The sequence below is a fragment of the Strix aluco genome, chromosome 2 (genome assembly GCF_031877795.1).
Source record: "Strix aluco isolate bStrAlu1 chromosome 2, bStrAlu1.hap1, whole genome shotgun sequence".
NCBI lineage: Eukaryota > Metazoa > Chordata > Aves > Strigiformes > Strigidae > Strix > Strix aluco.
The window spans coordinates 115,937,734-115,953,299 of record NC_133932.1 but is presented as its reverse complement, the minus strand read 5'-3'; the positions used below and the strand labels follow the sequence as shown (position 1 = coordinate 115,953,299).

The 15,566-nt window shown below is 41.6% G+C and overlaps 1 protein-coding gene across 14 annotated transcripts in view; it reads left to right on the top strand.

Moving 5' to 3' along the window:
• Positions 1-15,566, top strand: part of CDK8 (cyclin dependent kinase 8) — a 90,545-nt gene that overhangs the window by 35,626 nt on the left and 39,353 nt on the right. For 12 of the 14 annotated variants that reach the window (XM_074815965.1, XM_074815966.1, XM_074815957.1 and 9 more), the window contains 2 exons: positions 8,861-8,971; positions 12,115-12,255. In XM_074815965.1, coding sequence (XP_074672066.1) covers positions 8,861-8,971; positions 12,115-12,255 — 252 coding nt within the window. Of the gene's footprint in view, positions 1-8,860; positions 8,972-12,114; positions 12,256-13,832; positions 14,012-15,566 lie in introns of those variants that run through there. The other 2 variants (XM_074815971.1, XM_074815969.1) reach the window with 2 other exon arrangements.

Genomic DNA, 15,566 nt, shown 5'->3' with positions numbered 1-15,566 from the left:
AGTAGAGGTCCAGTGTTTGAGAGGAAACTTAAGAATACAGATTTGACTTTTAAAAATATTTTATGAATACAGAATTGGATGACATTCTGGAATCATCATATTCTGCTCTTGCAGACAAGCGAAGTGCACCCTCAAAAATTGAGTGTATAAGTTAAACTTGAAAGGAAAAGAAAAATCTCTGAAGGCAGTGGGTCTCATTCTAGTGATGACTATAAACAATCAGCCTTCAAGCCAAAATTAATCATGACTAGTTTATGCCCATTTATATGTATGATAATGTTGTCAGTTAGTTAGAATAGCTCTTCTTTCCCGCTTTCATTTTAAAGAGAGAGAGAGACTGTTTCTTTCTCTGGCTTCGTTTTAGCAGGCTATAAGGATTTTGGCTTGGCTTGCTGGGTTCCTGTTGTGCAGTAGACTCTCCCTTCCCCTGGGTGTAGGCTTGGGCTTTCTTTGCCCTGTTGCAGTTGGAATTAATCTTCCTTGAATTGGCCAGCATTGCGCATAGTGTTTCAGGTAATGTCTCGCTACTGCCTATGCTCATCTGTTGTAGCAGTAGTTGCACTGGCATCTTATCTGTTACAGGATGACTAAATCTTTGTCAGTCCTCTTCTGGTATGAAAACTGCCTGCCTTTCTGCATCAACTGCAATCTGCTTCCTGTTCCAAGTCCCTATTTGCCCATTTTCTGTCTTAAGTCCACGACATGACTATTAGTATGTGATTTGTTTGTTGCTGGATCACTTGGTGGAATTGATGTGAGCCTTTCTGAAGCATGAGATGATGATCAGATTTTGAATTTATGCCATCAAACTAGCAAGATGACACAACAGTGATTTTTGCTTAAGTGAATGTTTTGCTTGATATTGCCAGTAGCTTTGTGTCTAGCCAGCTTTCTGACTGTCCTAAGCTTTAGGAGAAACGTGTTGCATAGCACTCGTAAGAAGGCAGTGAGAGCAAGGAGTTGCCTTTTCTAAAATAGCTGATGTCCTGAGACAGGACATCAGAGAAACTCCTTATGGGCCAGGTCACCTGTCCAGTTGCTCTCGCAAATGAGTCTGCTCGATTACAGAAATAAGCATGGTAGTACTGCAACACTAAGCAGGTTACATTCCCTGCAGACCACATATAGTAGTAAGCATCAAGAGTGGAGGTGGAATGACATTTGCAGTAAAGCTAGAAATCCTCACTTATGCCAAGAGTGCAGTGTCTTGGCTCACGAGAAGTGTCTGTAGTGGTGGAGAGCTGTATGGGAAGTGTGGGAATATCAGTGAAGGAAGATCATGTTCATAAAGACTTGCGCTGAGTTCAGCTCATATTTAATGTGACAGGTAATTATTGTTAGTGTCCCTGTGTGAGAAAAGATTTGCCATAGTCATGCTGCAGTTTGCCAGGCTGCCTTAATGCTGCGGCTGATTATTTAATAACATCTTGTCTTACCCTGCTTCGTCCTTGTTTGTGAAGTAATTTAACAATTTTATGCATCATTAGGACACTTTCATTTACTGTCCCTCAGCTGCCCCATGGCTGCGGAGTGAGTATTTCTGCATTTGAAGAGGGAGATGGAGGAACCTTAGTGTGAGCCCAGGACTTGCACATAGGGATGCTGTTTCCCTGGCTGTGTCTTGAACAATATTTGTGAAAGGAAGGGCAAGATCAGCCAGGGCCAACATGGGGTTATAATGCTCAAGTCAAACCAGATGTATGAGCATCTTCATCATTTGCTGATTTCTATTTCTTTGAAGGTCAGTTGGTTCTTTCTTCTTTATAAGGGACACCCAGACCAACTGATTTAAGGGAAACCTTTCTCGTTGTAGACATGGATTTGAATCATTATGTGATATGTAAATGAAATGGAAGGTAATTTGCTGAGGGCCAAATGCATAGTTCTTGTCTACTTTCTCTGTGTTCTGTAGAGCTGAACTAGGATAGACAGAAGCAATTAGATACCAGAGTCACTAGGCCAAAAAATGGCCCATATCATTAGCAGGCATTGTACTGATAGTCAAACCATGTTTCTTGCAGTCTACTCTGTTTTCAGTGGACTCTTGTCAGCTGCTGGACGTGAGTTGAGTCATCTGGTAGGAAAGGCATGTGGCATATGGGCTGGAGAGGCCTGGTTCATGGAGAGTGAGGTTGCTGGAAATGCTGTTTACAGCCCATGTGATGTGTTATCATCTGCATGAGCTCTTTCTGTCCTTCAGACAACATTTGCATTTGTTGCTCTGCATTATTACTGTCCTGGAGCATTTCAGCCTTTCCAAGACAGTGATTCAGGAATCATCTGTCACCACTGCAGCAATTGTTTCCTTATTCTGATGGCTTTGCTGATGTATATTAGCCATCTTATGCACTGGGGTGCTTGTAGCTGTCTAGCATTGACCAAACGCATCAGGTTTTTTAAGCAGATTGAAAGAATAGGTAGTTAAGAGCTATTCAGCATAAAAGGCAAAGGCAAAAACCGGCACAAATGATAAACTGCACACACAGATGCACAAACAGTAACAGCTGCTATCAGTGACAGTAACAAAGACCAGAACTCTTAAAACATTGGTGATGGGCCACAAAAGGAACCTTTCAGGTGTGTCCTTGAAGAGAGTCAACTAGGGCTTTGTAACCGATGAGAAGTAAAGCAGATTGCTATGGATCTTAGAGGAAGATAAAGGTTTTATTAGGTATTTCAGAGGACTGCAGGGATTCTGTAAGGATGTTTAGAGGAAGGATAAAAGGCAGGAAAGGGAGAGATCAGGGTGGACTGGGGAAGAAGCAACATGAAAAAATGGAGAGGGAATAAAGGGCAGATTTCATGTAAGCAGGCTACTGGGCAGTGGTGCTTGTTGGGCCAAGCTCTGTACGTGGTCACCACAGTGTCCTGTGCCTGTTCCTAACTATTCTCTGAGTGAGTGTGCGCTCTGTTCTGTAAGTGCATCTGTGACCCGCTAGCAAATGTGAGGCAGGACTAGGTGGTCTGCAGGGGACAGATGTTGGGAATACCTCAGGTCTGCAGAAGCTGCATACGGGAGAGACGTAGGTCAGATACGAACACTCAGACAGCTCTCCCTGGTAGCTTGTGTGTGTGACCTGCTAGTGAACTTCAAACATGCAGAACCAGCAAGCAGGAGGAGGCTGAAATCTGAAGAGACCTGACATCAGAGCTGGAACCTGGATGAAAGGGCACAGTGTCTGGGCTTGGATTCTGAACAGACGTAAGGTCTGCACTGGAGTCAGAGGGATCTGAGAATACGTGTCTATGTATACAGACTTTAAGCCTGATTAGCCAGAGTGGAGAAACAGGATCCAGGCCAGTTGTGGTGTTCAAGTTTCATGTAAGCGCAGTTGATACTTACGTGGGTGCTTGCAAAGAAGATGCTGTTGTCCTGCCTCTGTTGATACCTGCATGGCTGATCATGTCTGTATTGTGTGTGCGCTGTAGGAAGTGCATGCTCAGTTACTTGTACCTTGCTACTGGCTGGATTTGAAACAGGGAAAGGCAGCAGCCTGTCACCTAGCAGACTAAGAAGAATGCTGTGAATCTCAAAGTCTGCAGGATTGACTACTCCTAGCACAAAGGATAATTAAGTCTATGTTGCCTCGCTATGTAGACAGGGAACCCTTCTGCTGCATTACTCAAAGCTCCTCATCTTTGTGTCATGTTCTGGACCAGCTTTGGTGATGGATTATCTGTGTGTCCTTCGAGGTGAATCACATTTGATGTGAAAAGGTTGGGTTTTTTTCAAGTGGATGATAGCTGCTGTCTGGGGAATAAGAAGTAGGATGGACTTAAAATGGGACAGGAGGGGATGAAGGGGAAAATTACATTATTTTCTAGGTCTCTAGTATCTACCTCTTCCGTTAAGGAATAGTCATGTTGTGTCTGGTACAGTTGTGTCATCAGGCCACAGGAAATCTGATAAAATTTTGGTATGGACACATAGTTGCTGAACTGTCATGCAATCTTCTGGGTACAGTTAATTAATTAAAATGTTTAGCATAAATTTAAGCTGTGAATTTAAACAGATTCAACAAAAAGTCCTTTGCTATAAGGATTGGCACAATGTATCCTTAAACCCTATAATCTCATTTGCTGTTAAGAGGCTGACTCCCACCAGTAGTTATTGATGCCCTACTGGGTCTGCCTGGGATTCAGTTAATCTTCTCCATAGCAGCCTGTATGGTGCAGTGGTTTGGATTTGCAATTAAAGCAGTGTTGATAACCCACCCGTGTTTTGGCTATTGCTGAGTGATGGTTGCACAGTGTCTAGGCTTTTTCTTTTTCTCCCGCTCTGCCCCTCCTCCCTCTGTGGAGGTAGCCTTTGTTTGGAGACTGGCTGGGCATGGGTCTGGTTGTGGAAGTGGTGAGTAATTGTCTTTGCATTGCTCCTGTTGTTTGTTTTTTGTTTTGTTTTAAAATTCCTATTTCCTTCATTTATTAAACCGTCTTATCCTCACCCACAAATTTGCTTGCCTTTTTTGCTCTTACTCTCGCATCTGACTGAGGGGGATGAGCAAGTGGCTATGTGGATCTTAGCTGCTGGCTGGAGTCAACCTGCCATTTACAGAATTCCACACTTCTTGCAGATCCTGCCTTAAAATTTCTTTATGCAGTGCTTTTACAAATCTCTTGCATCTCCTCAAGCTTGTGGGCTATAGGTCCTCTTGCTCAAGGAACGGTCAGTGAGTAGGGATGAGAGTCCACCTCAAATGAAATAGAAAAGAAGGAAACAAACATGTGCAGATATCCACTCCCATTTTACGATCTCAGTAGCAGCTAAAATGTTATCACATGTGACAAAGGTATCAGTAGAAAGGAATGAATTTTCTTGTTTCTTTTATTATGTAGCGGAAAAATTATATTTTATTGAAAATAGATTAAATCTCAGAAATAAAATGTTAATTTTCTATTCGATATTCAAATAGTAGTTCAAATTACCCTTGTCTTTTAAAAAACCCTAGCCATTCCTTTTATTAAAGATGTCATAATTTCTGGCAGACTGAGCTGGCAAGAATTCATCTAGTCTTGGGTAGCCATGCTTGACAATAGCTTGCTTAGATAAAACTTTTGTTTCTTCTTAGCAATTGTGTGAGTACAGTCTAATTGTAACATGACCTATAGCTCAAATAGACTGATGTTGTCTGCATTCAGTTTTAGTGCTATATCTTGGCTCTGTTTTCCTTTTGGTGGTGGTTAAAGCCATAGTTTCTAAAGCAGCTGAGCTGGCTTAATGCCTCACTGCTGCTGAAATATATAGTTCTTGCTCCTAGCTGTGTCCTTTTGCTAGTGCTCATTCTGCTGTTAGTGCCGCAAGTCATTTCAGCTCAGGAACTCAGCAGAAAATTACTGCCTTTGTGTGTCTGGGTTAGTTTTCTCTTGAACTGTGCGCTGTTTTGTGGATGGCTTCTGTGAGTGCTGTAACTGGTGTAATACATGTTGTGGGAGGGAGTTGGACCTTCTTCTGTAGGTGGTGGTGACCTTGTAGATCAGCTGACTCCATCTTAAAAACCACATCTTCATTTAGGTGACTGCATTGACAAGGCTCTAAATGAGTCATCCCATTCAGCTTTTGAATGACTGCAACCGAAATGCAGGGTTTTCAGATAATTGGGATTCAGGAGAAAACTGGATACCCCAAATGGCTCTACCAAAGATTACAGCCTATGGGAAAGGGCGAATGCCACAGCTGGCTGTTTGCAGAGGCGTCTTGATCCTGGATAATAGCGAGGTTTACATAGACTTCAACTTCTATGTAAAGCCTATGGGCAAAACACCAGCCCATCTGAAGTGCATGTATACCAATGCACACAGCATGGGTAACAAACAGGAGGAGCTTGAAGCCATGATGAAACAGGAAAATTATGATGTAGTGGCTATAACAGAAACATGGTGGGGTGTCTCCCATGACTAGAGTGTGCCAATTGATGGCTACAAGCTTTTTAGGAGGGATAGACAAGGAAGGAGAGGTGGTGGGGTGGTGCTGTATGTCAGGGACTGTTATGATTGCTTTGAGTACAAGTGTAGTGAAGACAGAGTGGAGTGTCTTTGCGTTAGAATCAGGGGGAAGGCCAACAGGGCAGATGTTGTAGTAGGAGTCTACTATAGGTCACCCACCCAGGACAGAGAGGTGGATGAAATATTCTACAGGCATTTAGGTGAAATCTCACGATCACTTGCCCTTGTTCTTGTGGGAGACTTTAACTTCCCAGACATCTGCTGGAAATATAACACAGCAGACCGGGACCAGTCCTGGAGATTCCTGGAATGTGTGGCAGATAACTTCCTGATGCAGCTGGTGAGTGAACTGACCAGAGAAGGTGCCCTGCTGGATTTCCTCTTTGTGAACAGAGAAGGACTGGTGGATGATGTGGTGGCTGGAGGCCATCTAGGGCACAGTGATCATGAAATAATAGAGTTCTCTATTCTTAGGGAGGCCAGGAGAGGGGGCAGCAGAACTGACATCCTGGACTTCCAAAGGGCTGGCTTTGTCTTATTTGGGCACCTGCTTGACAGGATCCCTTGGGAGACGGTCCTGAAGGGTATAGGGGTCCAGGAAGGCTGGATACTCTTTAAGAAGGAAGTGTTAATGGCTCAGGAGCAGGCGGTCCCCAGGTGCTGTAAGAGAAGCCGGCGACAGAGAAGACCACCCTGGCTAAACAGGGAGCTTTGGCTGCAACTCAGGAAGAAAAGGAGAGTTTACAGCTTTTGGAAGAAGGGGCTAGTGACTCACAATGATTACAAAGATGCTGTGAGGCTATGCAGGGCAGAAGGCAGGAGGTCTAAAGCCCAGCTGGAAATTAATCTGGCTTCAGCAATCAAGGACAACAAGAAATGTTTCTGTAAGTATGTGAGCAGCAAAAGAAAGACCAGGGAGAGCCTCCATCCCCTGCTAGACGCAGGAGGAAACGTGGTAACAAGTGACGAGGAAAAGGCTGAGGTGCTTAATGCCTTCTTTGCCTCAGTCTTTAATAGCAAGACTAGCTGTATTGAGGGAATCCAGCCTCCTCAGTCAGAAGACAGGGACTGGGAGAACGACCCCCCTGCATTCCAGGAGGAGACAGTCAGTGACCTACTGCATCACATAGACACACACAAGTCTATGGGACCTGATGGGATACACCCAAGGGTGCTGAAGGAGCTGGCTGGAGTGCTTGCGAAGCTGCTTTCCATCATTTACCAGCAGTCCTGGCTGACCGGGGAGGTCCTGACAGATTGGAAATTGGCCAATGTGACGCCCATCTATAAGAAGGGTCAGAAGGATGATCTGGGAAATTACAGGCCTGTCAGCTTGACTTCGGTGCCCGGGAAGCTGATGGAGCAGCTCATCCTGAGTACCATCACACAACACATGTGGGACAACCAGATGATCAGGCCCAGTCAGCATGGGTTTATGAAAGGCAGGTCCTGCTTGACAGACCTGATCTCCTTCTACGACAGGGCAACCCGCTTATTGGATGACGGAAAGGCTGTGCATGTTGTCTACCTTGACTTTAGTAAGGCCTTTGACACCGTTTCCCACAGCATTCTCCTGGTGAAACTGACTGCTCGTGGCTTGGATGGGCAAACACTTCACTGGGTAAAAAACTGGCTGGATGGCCGGGCCCAAAGAGTTGTGGTGAATGGAGTTAAATCCAGTTGGAGGCCGGTCACGAGTGGTGTCCCCAAGGGCTCAGTTTTGGGGCCACTCCTGTTTAACATCTTTATTGATGATCTAGACGAGGGGATCGAGTGCACCCTCAGTAAGTTTGCAGATGACACCGAGTTGGGTGGGAGTGTTGATCTGCTCGAGGGTAGGGAGACTCTGCAGAGAGATCTGGACAGGCTGGAGCGATGGGCTAAGGCCAACTGTAGGAGTTTCAATAAGGCCAAATGCCGGGTGCTGCACTTGGGCCACAACAACCCCCAGCAGCGCTACAGGCTTGGGGAGGAGTGGCTGGAGAGCTGCCAGTCAGAGAGGGACCTGGGGGTGTTGATTGACAGCCAGCTGAACATGAGCCAGCAGTGTGCCCAGGTGGCCAAGAAGGCCAATGGCATCCTGGCTTGTATCAGCAATAGCGTGGCCAGCAGGGACAGGGAAGTGATCTTGCCCCTGTACTCGGCACTGGTGAGGCCGCACCTCGATTACTGCGTTCAGCTTTGGGCCCCTCACTACAAAAAGGACATGGAATTACTTGAGCGTGTCCAGAGAAGGGCAACGAAGCTGGTGAAGGGTCTGGAGCACATGTCGTACGAGGAGCGGCTGAGGGAACTGGGGTTGTTTAGTCTGGAGAAGAGGAGGCTGAGGGGAGACCTCATCGCCCTCTACAACTACCTGAAAGGAGGTTGCAGAGAGCTGGGGATGAGTCTCTTTAATCAAGTAACAAGTGATAGGACAAGAGGGAATGGCCTCAAGTTGTGCCAGGGAAGGTTTAGACTGGATATTAGGAAGCATTTCTTTACAGAACGGGTTGTTAGGTGTTGGAATGGGCTGCCCAGGGAGGTGGTGGAGTCCCCATCCCTGGAGGTGTTTTAAGAGTCGGGTTGACATAGCACTGAGGGATATAGTGTAGTTGGGAACTGTCAATGTTAGGTTAATGGTTGGACTGGATGATCTTCAAGGTCTTTTCCAACCTAGATGATTCTGTGATTCTAGGAAATGAATAGGAAGTGAATGCCCTAAGGGCCTTATGACCTGCTTTCAGCTTTGGTTTCAAACTAATGACTGGTTCTTTCATTTAAAAAAATGTGCTGTTTTCTGTGACTTGCAAATTTCAACTTTTATTGTTTGCATTGTAGAGTATGTAGCAAAGACTATTAAAATATTCATCTTTCCAGCCCTTTCACAGCTCTGGATGTGTGGATATAACTGTTGTGGACTTTCTTTATTTTGCAGTTGCTGCGGGAGCTCAAGCATCCAAATGTTATTTCTCTGCAGAAGGTGTTTCTTTCTCATGCTGACAGGAAAGTGTGGCTTCTCTTTGACTACGCTGAGCATGACCTCTGGGTAAGGTGAATTGTTTGTAGGTACCAGGCTTAGAGTTTTAGTTGCAGAAAAGGGACAAGGTCAGGGATTTAAAAACAGTATAGCCTCTTACTCCCAGGTTTGTTGGAAACGTTTTCAGTGCTAAAGGAAAAGCAATGGAAAATGTTGGGTAAGCACACTACACAGTTAATCTGTGACCTCTTTAAGAAGATAAAAATCTGCATTCAGCTCTCACTAGCTAGAAACCTAGTTAAATAAATGGAGATATAACCCTCCATTATAGCTGAAGTAGGGTGCAGAAAAATGTAATTGATTATGCAGGTGGATTCCCTTTGAAAAATGAGAAACATACTGGCTGAATGGAAGAGTTTGAAGTTTTAGGTACATTGAGTGTCATCCATGAATACATGAAGTGAGAGTAATGCCACTGTATATAATTGAAATTTAATTCATGTGTTTCAGTGGGAGGAGCTTTTTACTCAGTTCATCTGCTGAGATTTCATGTATTTGGGAGGAAGGCTGTTTAGTCCTAATTTAGGAATAGTTTTAAAATATAAACCTGTTGGAGGCGATGTAAATTTGTTCTAAGATATATACCCTTTTCCTCTGTTAACTTAATATTTGTAAACTTAAGATCTATTTGGAATACTCAAAAAAAAAAATTAAAGTATCATTGTAAAGAATCCAAAATACCATGCAACCTTTCCCTGAAAAAGGTATGTGTGTGCCTTGACTTAAATGTGACATACGTTTTGAGCATTGCTTTCAATGGAACACATATTGTAATACTAATCTTAAAAGATACTAAGCACATTCAGATCAAAGGGTACAACAGAGGCAATTTAGAATGAGATGGAAATTTTGATGTATGCGTTCATGTAAGAATTGCGCAGTATGAATCATCAGTTGGTTTTTCCTCGCATGAAGTTTAGGCAGACAGCACAAACCAAAGTAAAACTAATTTCTTTTGAAAATGCTGTTCCTTGTAGTTGGGAATAGGTCAGCAGTATTTGCCTAGTAACTAGTTTCTTCAGCTAAGCTGAACTAAAGATATTTTCTCCCCGTTAAATGTCTTGGAAGTTCTGATACTTGGTATTGAGATTTTGTTACCAAAATAAAATTAAAGAAAAAAAAAATCACTGAATAGCTGAAATGCTGAGACATTCTAAATGCTGATGTACAAAAAACAAAAGGAAAAAAAAGTTGTGAGGAAATGGAGTAAAGGGTTTTTTTTTGATGTGGAGAGAGACCAAGCACATTCTTTTTCACTGCTCCCCCATATTTATGATATGCGAAGCTACAGAAGCTTAGGAATGCTTGAGTTTTTGGGGTTTTTTGTTTCAAAATGTGCTGCAAGGCTTTGTATTTGTTTGGATGATTGTGACTAGTAGTGACCTGTCCTTGTTTGTATTTATACATTTCTGCATTGCTTCATACTTAAGTAGAATCACTGCAGAAGCACTTCTGTTAATGAAACACTGGCTTGTATATAAGTAACTTAGGAATGACCCTCAATTTTGAGCTACATGTTTACATGCACATACCCATATAAACTCCAGAACTCCCCAGCCATACCAGCTCCTGGTTGTTCACTGTATCTGGATGCAAGAGACTTAGCTGCAGTGACTGGGCTGACTCCGTGCCCCACAGAGCCGGCTATGGACCAAGTCCTTCAGCGCTGAGCATATCTAGCACAGCAGGTCTCAAACAAGGCTGGGAAAAGGGCACGGAGTGCATTAGAGCAGGAACAAAAAAGGCTAGGAGAGCCGTCTGTATTTTGATCTGTCTCTGAAGATTTACTTCTCTCTGGCTGCTGCATGAAAAATAACAATTGCTTTGGAAGCAAAGCACTGTGGAAGTGGGAGGCGAGAGGAGGCGAAACTTGTTGCTCAGGCTGAGGGATGTTCATGCACGTGGTGCTTGGCTGACTGGGAAGGGACTGTTAGCTTTCATCAGCGTTTGTCTCTTGCGTGCGGCTCCATTTTTACCTCTGGCAGGGCAGGGATGTGCCTTTTCCTCCCAGGAAAGCCAAACTCGACGCCTGAAGCAGAGGAGGGCAGGCTGTATGGAGATGGGCTGCAGCAAGAGAAGAAACACAATTTCCCCAAAGGGTTTGAGTAGTTCGATACCTAATTGGCACCTGGAAAGCTCAGGAACGTAGGAAGAACATGTCATAGAAGTTTGGTGCCAGGTTTTGGATGGACAAGATCAGGGCTGTTTCAATGATCACACAAGTGCGAGCCATTACAGAAAATAAGTGTGAATGTATGGAAAAGTTTGTTCTAGAAATCACCTCTCAAAAGGAGGCAAACATAGAAATGGTTGCCACGACCATGGCGCACCTTATGCTATTGAAGTTAATGGCACCTGGGACTCGAGTGCTAAGACAGCATATCCTTTTGGAGTCCTCACTGTTGCTAGATGTCATTGCCTGTGTATGCACATATAATTGTTAAAGGTTTTTTTCTGTGGCTGACTCTCTTATGGACAGATTTATAGCTTTGCTCTGTCAACAGCTTCTGTTCTGAGAGTACTGTGCTTTAAGGGTATAGTAAATAAAGAAGGAATAAATCTGGGCTTCTAATTTAAATGTTTAAAACTCCCAATACAGTTTGCAAGAATTTCTGTCTGGCATTAGGTGTTGAAGATTCCAGTGTCGTTATTACTGTAGGAGAAAACCTACCTACTGTAGGAGAAAACTCCTTATATAGCAGTTAGGTAATGCACTTTTAATGATGTGCTGTGATACACAAGATATCAGTTCTGTCTTAACAAAATGAACCCCCAAACAAAAATACCCCTAAAACCTCCAAGATCAGTGAATTGCAAGGGAATTTGCTTAGGAAATTGCATTGGGTTTGTATTCCTTATCCCGCTGTGGGAGATTGAGTGAGTGGCTGTGTGGAGCTTAGCTGCCTGCCAGGGTTAAGCCACAGCAACAACAGATTTTATTTTTGAGAGATTTCCTTGGAACAGTGATCACTTTACCTCAGATAGTATTAATTTTCTAGTACTTAAGATGCATGTTTCTAGTTTTGAATATGAATGATGAAAGGTTGAAAAAAACTAAGAAGTCTGTGTAAGGAATTGCTGGCAATCTTTTTGTAATGCTGTACATCAAAATATTACAGTTTTTTATTTTTATTTCTTTTTCCCCTTTACAGCATATAATCAAGTTTCACAGGGCTTCTAAAGCAAACAAGAAACCAGTTCAGTTACCTCGGGGAATGGTGAAGTCACTGTTATATCAGATCCTAGATGGTATTCACTACCTGCATGCTAACTGGGTGTTACACAGGGATTTGGTAAGTGGATCTGCAATGGGTTTTAGCACTGGGACGATGATGATTGAGGGCAAGGATTGTTTTTATAAAAAATCACTGGGAAACAAAAACCTTTGTGCTAAGGGCATGTACTAATAAATATATATTTTTGTACTGCAGTCAGCTTTGATTAGTAGAGCGACTTTTAAAAGCTGGCTATGATCTGATATGCTTATGACAGCAAAGTATATCAGATGGCTGTTTTCCTTTTTTTTATTTTTCTAAACTATTTTTAAAAGTGTTCATTTAAATAACAGGCATGTTGAGGTACAGAAAATGCCTCTGGTAGTATCACTGCAGGCAAGATAAATAACTAAATACGGCATGTGTGTAGGTGGGGGAGAGGATGATTGGCTGTAAGAACTGCTGAAAAAAAAATCCCTAAAATTACCAGTTTTACTTATGAAGGTAACTTTTGAAGGCTGTTATCTCCTCCTAATACTTATAATCTGTCAGAATTATAGCCATGCCAACTTCTGAAGACTTTTGCAAATAAACTAATGTTTATCCAAACTACACTATAAGCAAAACATTTTGAACCTGAGTTAGTGTTCCTTAACCAGCAAATTCTATTAAATGATTTAAATTGGTGAATCTCACCAATTCTTATATAGTTGCATTTGAAATATGCCCATAACTGGCTCGGCTGGTTCTGTCTGTTGTCTTAAAATTGGGTAGTTTTCCTGATCCAATTGTCTGTAGCTCTTAGTTTTAGAAGTAAATTGAAAAAAAATGCTGTCAAAGTATGAAACTGTATATGATGCTTCTAATTACTGACATTTCATTAGTGTATGAGAGTATCATTAGTTTGACCTTTCATTCCCATGAGTCAGAATTACCAGTGCTATTCTATGTTTGATGCAGTAAGTCTGGCTTCCTTATTACTCTTCCAGCGTCACTTTTTGTCTCTGAAATAGCTTTAATAGTGTTCCTGGAAATGTAATCAATGACTAGTTATTTGTTTGCTACTTTCATGCCCAGTAAATGCTTTTACAGAGTGCCAGCCTCTGTTTAAATGGATGGGAAAAGATTTATCTTTGATAAATAACATTTTCAGACCTGAAATAAAAGGAAGCTTTGCTTTATTAAAATAATTGTATGGATGTTGTTTCTAATTTGCTTCTGGTTTTAGAAATGGAACAAAAGCTTCAGCACTGAGGGAAAACGTCAAAAAGATTGTGGTGACTTTGTCATGATTTGTGAAATAGTGGAGCAAAACATAATGTAGAAATATATAGTGCATGTTAGTACTTAGACACACTTTGTTTTAAACCAAAATGTAATATCTTACTGTAACGTTCTGCCTGCAGTAGTGTTCTTCAGTATATTTTTGAGGCATACAGAAAACAAATGACCTGTCATCAAGAATCAATTTTTCTCTGATGTCTTACTTTCTACAGTTTCAGAAAATTTATGAATTTAAGCATAATTGAGTTTAAAAAGAAAATCATGCATGTTGTTAACTGGATGGCTCAGGAGATTGGTAATTTATTACAGAGCCTTTCACATCTAGGTTTGTAGCTCAAATACAGTTTAAGTTGGCAACTGCAAAAACTATTACCATCTCGTTTTCCAACCTATGTGAAATGAGTTGGTGGTCTCAGTCCAGCATGAAGTTTTCTTCCAGCAGAAAAACCACCATCACAATTGGCTATCTTTTGATAATCTGAGGAAGAGACCAAAAGCTTGAGGCAGAGACTGAGAGGTCTTCCCACTGGAACCTTGTCAACCCATGTTGGTGAGAATCCTATAAAAGCTCTGCAGGGGCTGCCTGTGCTGCCTTGTCTATGGAAACCTTTGGGTTTGTTGTTTTGAAACCATTCAGTTTGAGCTGAATTTAGAAGGCACATGTTTCATGTAAGAGAACAGACAGAATTGTATCTGTCAGATACTTTCTTCCTTTTATCAGGGTCCCTGGAAATAGCCTGAGTAACAGAAGGGATTCTACCTAGTGTTTTGTCTTAGCAAGACAGGAGCATATTGGTGCAAAGTTAGGCTTGCAAGCTGGGACTTCAACAGCACGTATATTCTGGTCCAGAACAAAATAACTGATGTTAATGCTTGTTCTTAGATGTGGTTTCTATTCCAGGATACCTGTAATATTACCCTTCAGGAATATCAGTGTTAAATCATCAATTTTAACTCCTAATTGGATGGCTGGACAGATATATTATGTTTCTCCTACTCTGCCTTTAAAATGATAGGTGTTGCTGTAGTTTCTAAATATTTTGTGTTTCTCTAGATTTAGATGTGTGCAGGTAAACACACAGAGTTGCTTAAGTAACATGCTTGCTTTCATTTCATATATTAGCTATTATAAGAGTGATGGTACTTGGGGGTGGTAGGAAGCTAAAGAATATAGTACTCTGGCAGAAAAATCTGGTTTTTGCTACATCTCTCTCATAGGATAAGGATTTTTTTAAGGGTAAGAAAACTCTGTCTTGGGAAAGTAATTATCTTCCATCTAAGTGCAATTTTCTGGTTTGGGGGTTTTGTTTTTTTTTTTTTAAGATTTTTTAATGAAGTTATCTTTTAGGTGGGTAATGTTTTGGAGTTTTTTGAGATCTTGACTTCTGTAATCAGAAACAAAATACAGCATACAGTAACTCATTTCTTGCTAGTATCCACAAAGCAGACAGTAAAACTTAATGGCTATTAAAATCACATAAACCTAGACTGAAGTTGTCTTCATAATGGTGGAATTGAGGAATCTTAATTCATGTAAGATTTGTATAAAGGGAGTACATTCTGTATGAAATAGTAACTGTAGGAAGACAATAATTGTCTATTGTGTTATTTCTAGTTATGGTTTGTCTTTTACAAAGAAAATGCATACAAATCTCAGCAATAACTTAACTGTTTAGTTAACTCTCTGCTGGTTTTTTCCTTTCACTGGGTACATGAAAGCCAATTCACTATTTCCATCAGAGCAAGGGAGATGTTGATTATATTTGTTATCTTTGAATACTGCTGTGCTTGAGTAGTTAACTTTTCCATAAATCTTTGAAACATGCCAGTAAGATTTTTCAACAAATAAATGTCAGTCTTTTTAAAACTTCTTATTTGACTTGCATATTCTTCAGCTTTTTTTAATTTCATGACTGAGAGCAATTGAAAGCAGATTGTTTATTCATGCTCTGACTGTAGCAGGAAGGAAATAAGAACACTTCATGTAATTACCACAAAGTGCATCAATTACAGTTTTAATAATATTTTGAATTTAGTTATCAAGCATGCTTGAAACATACTGTATTTTGCTGCCTTCTTTTCCTAGTATTTTTTCTACCTTGATA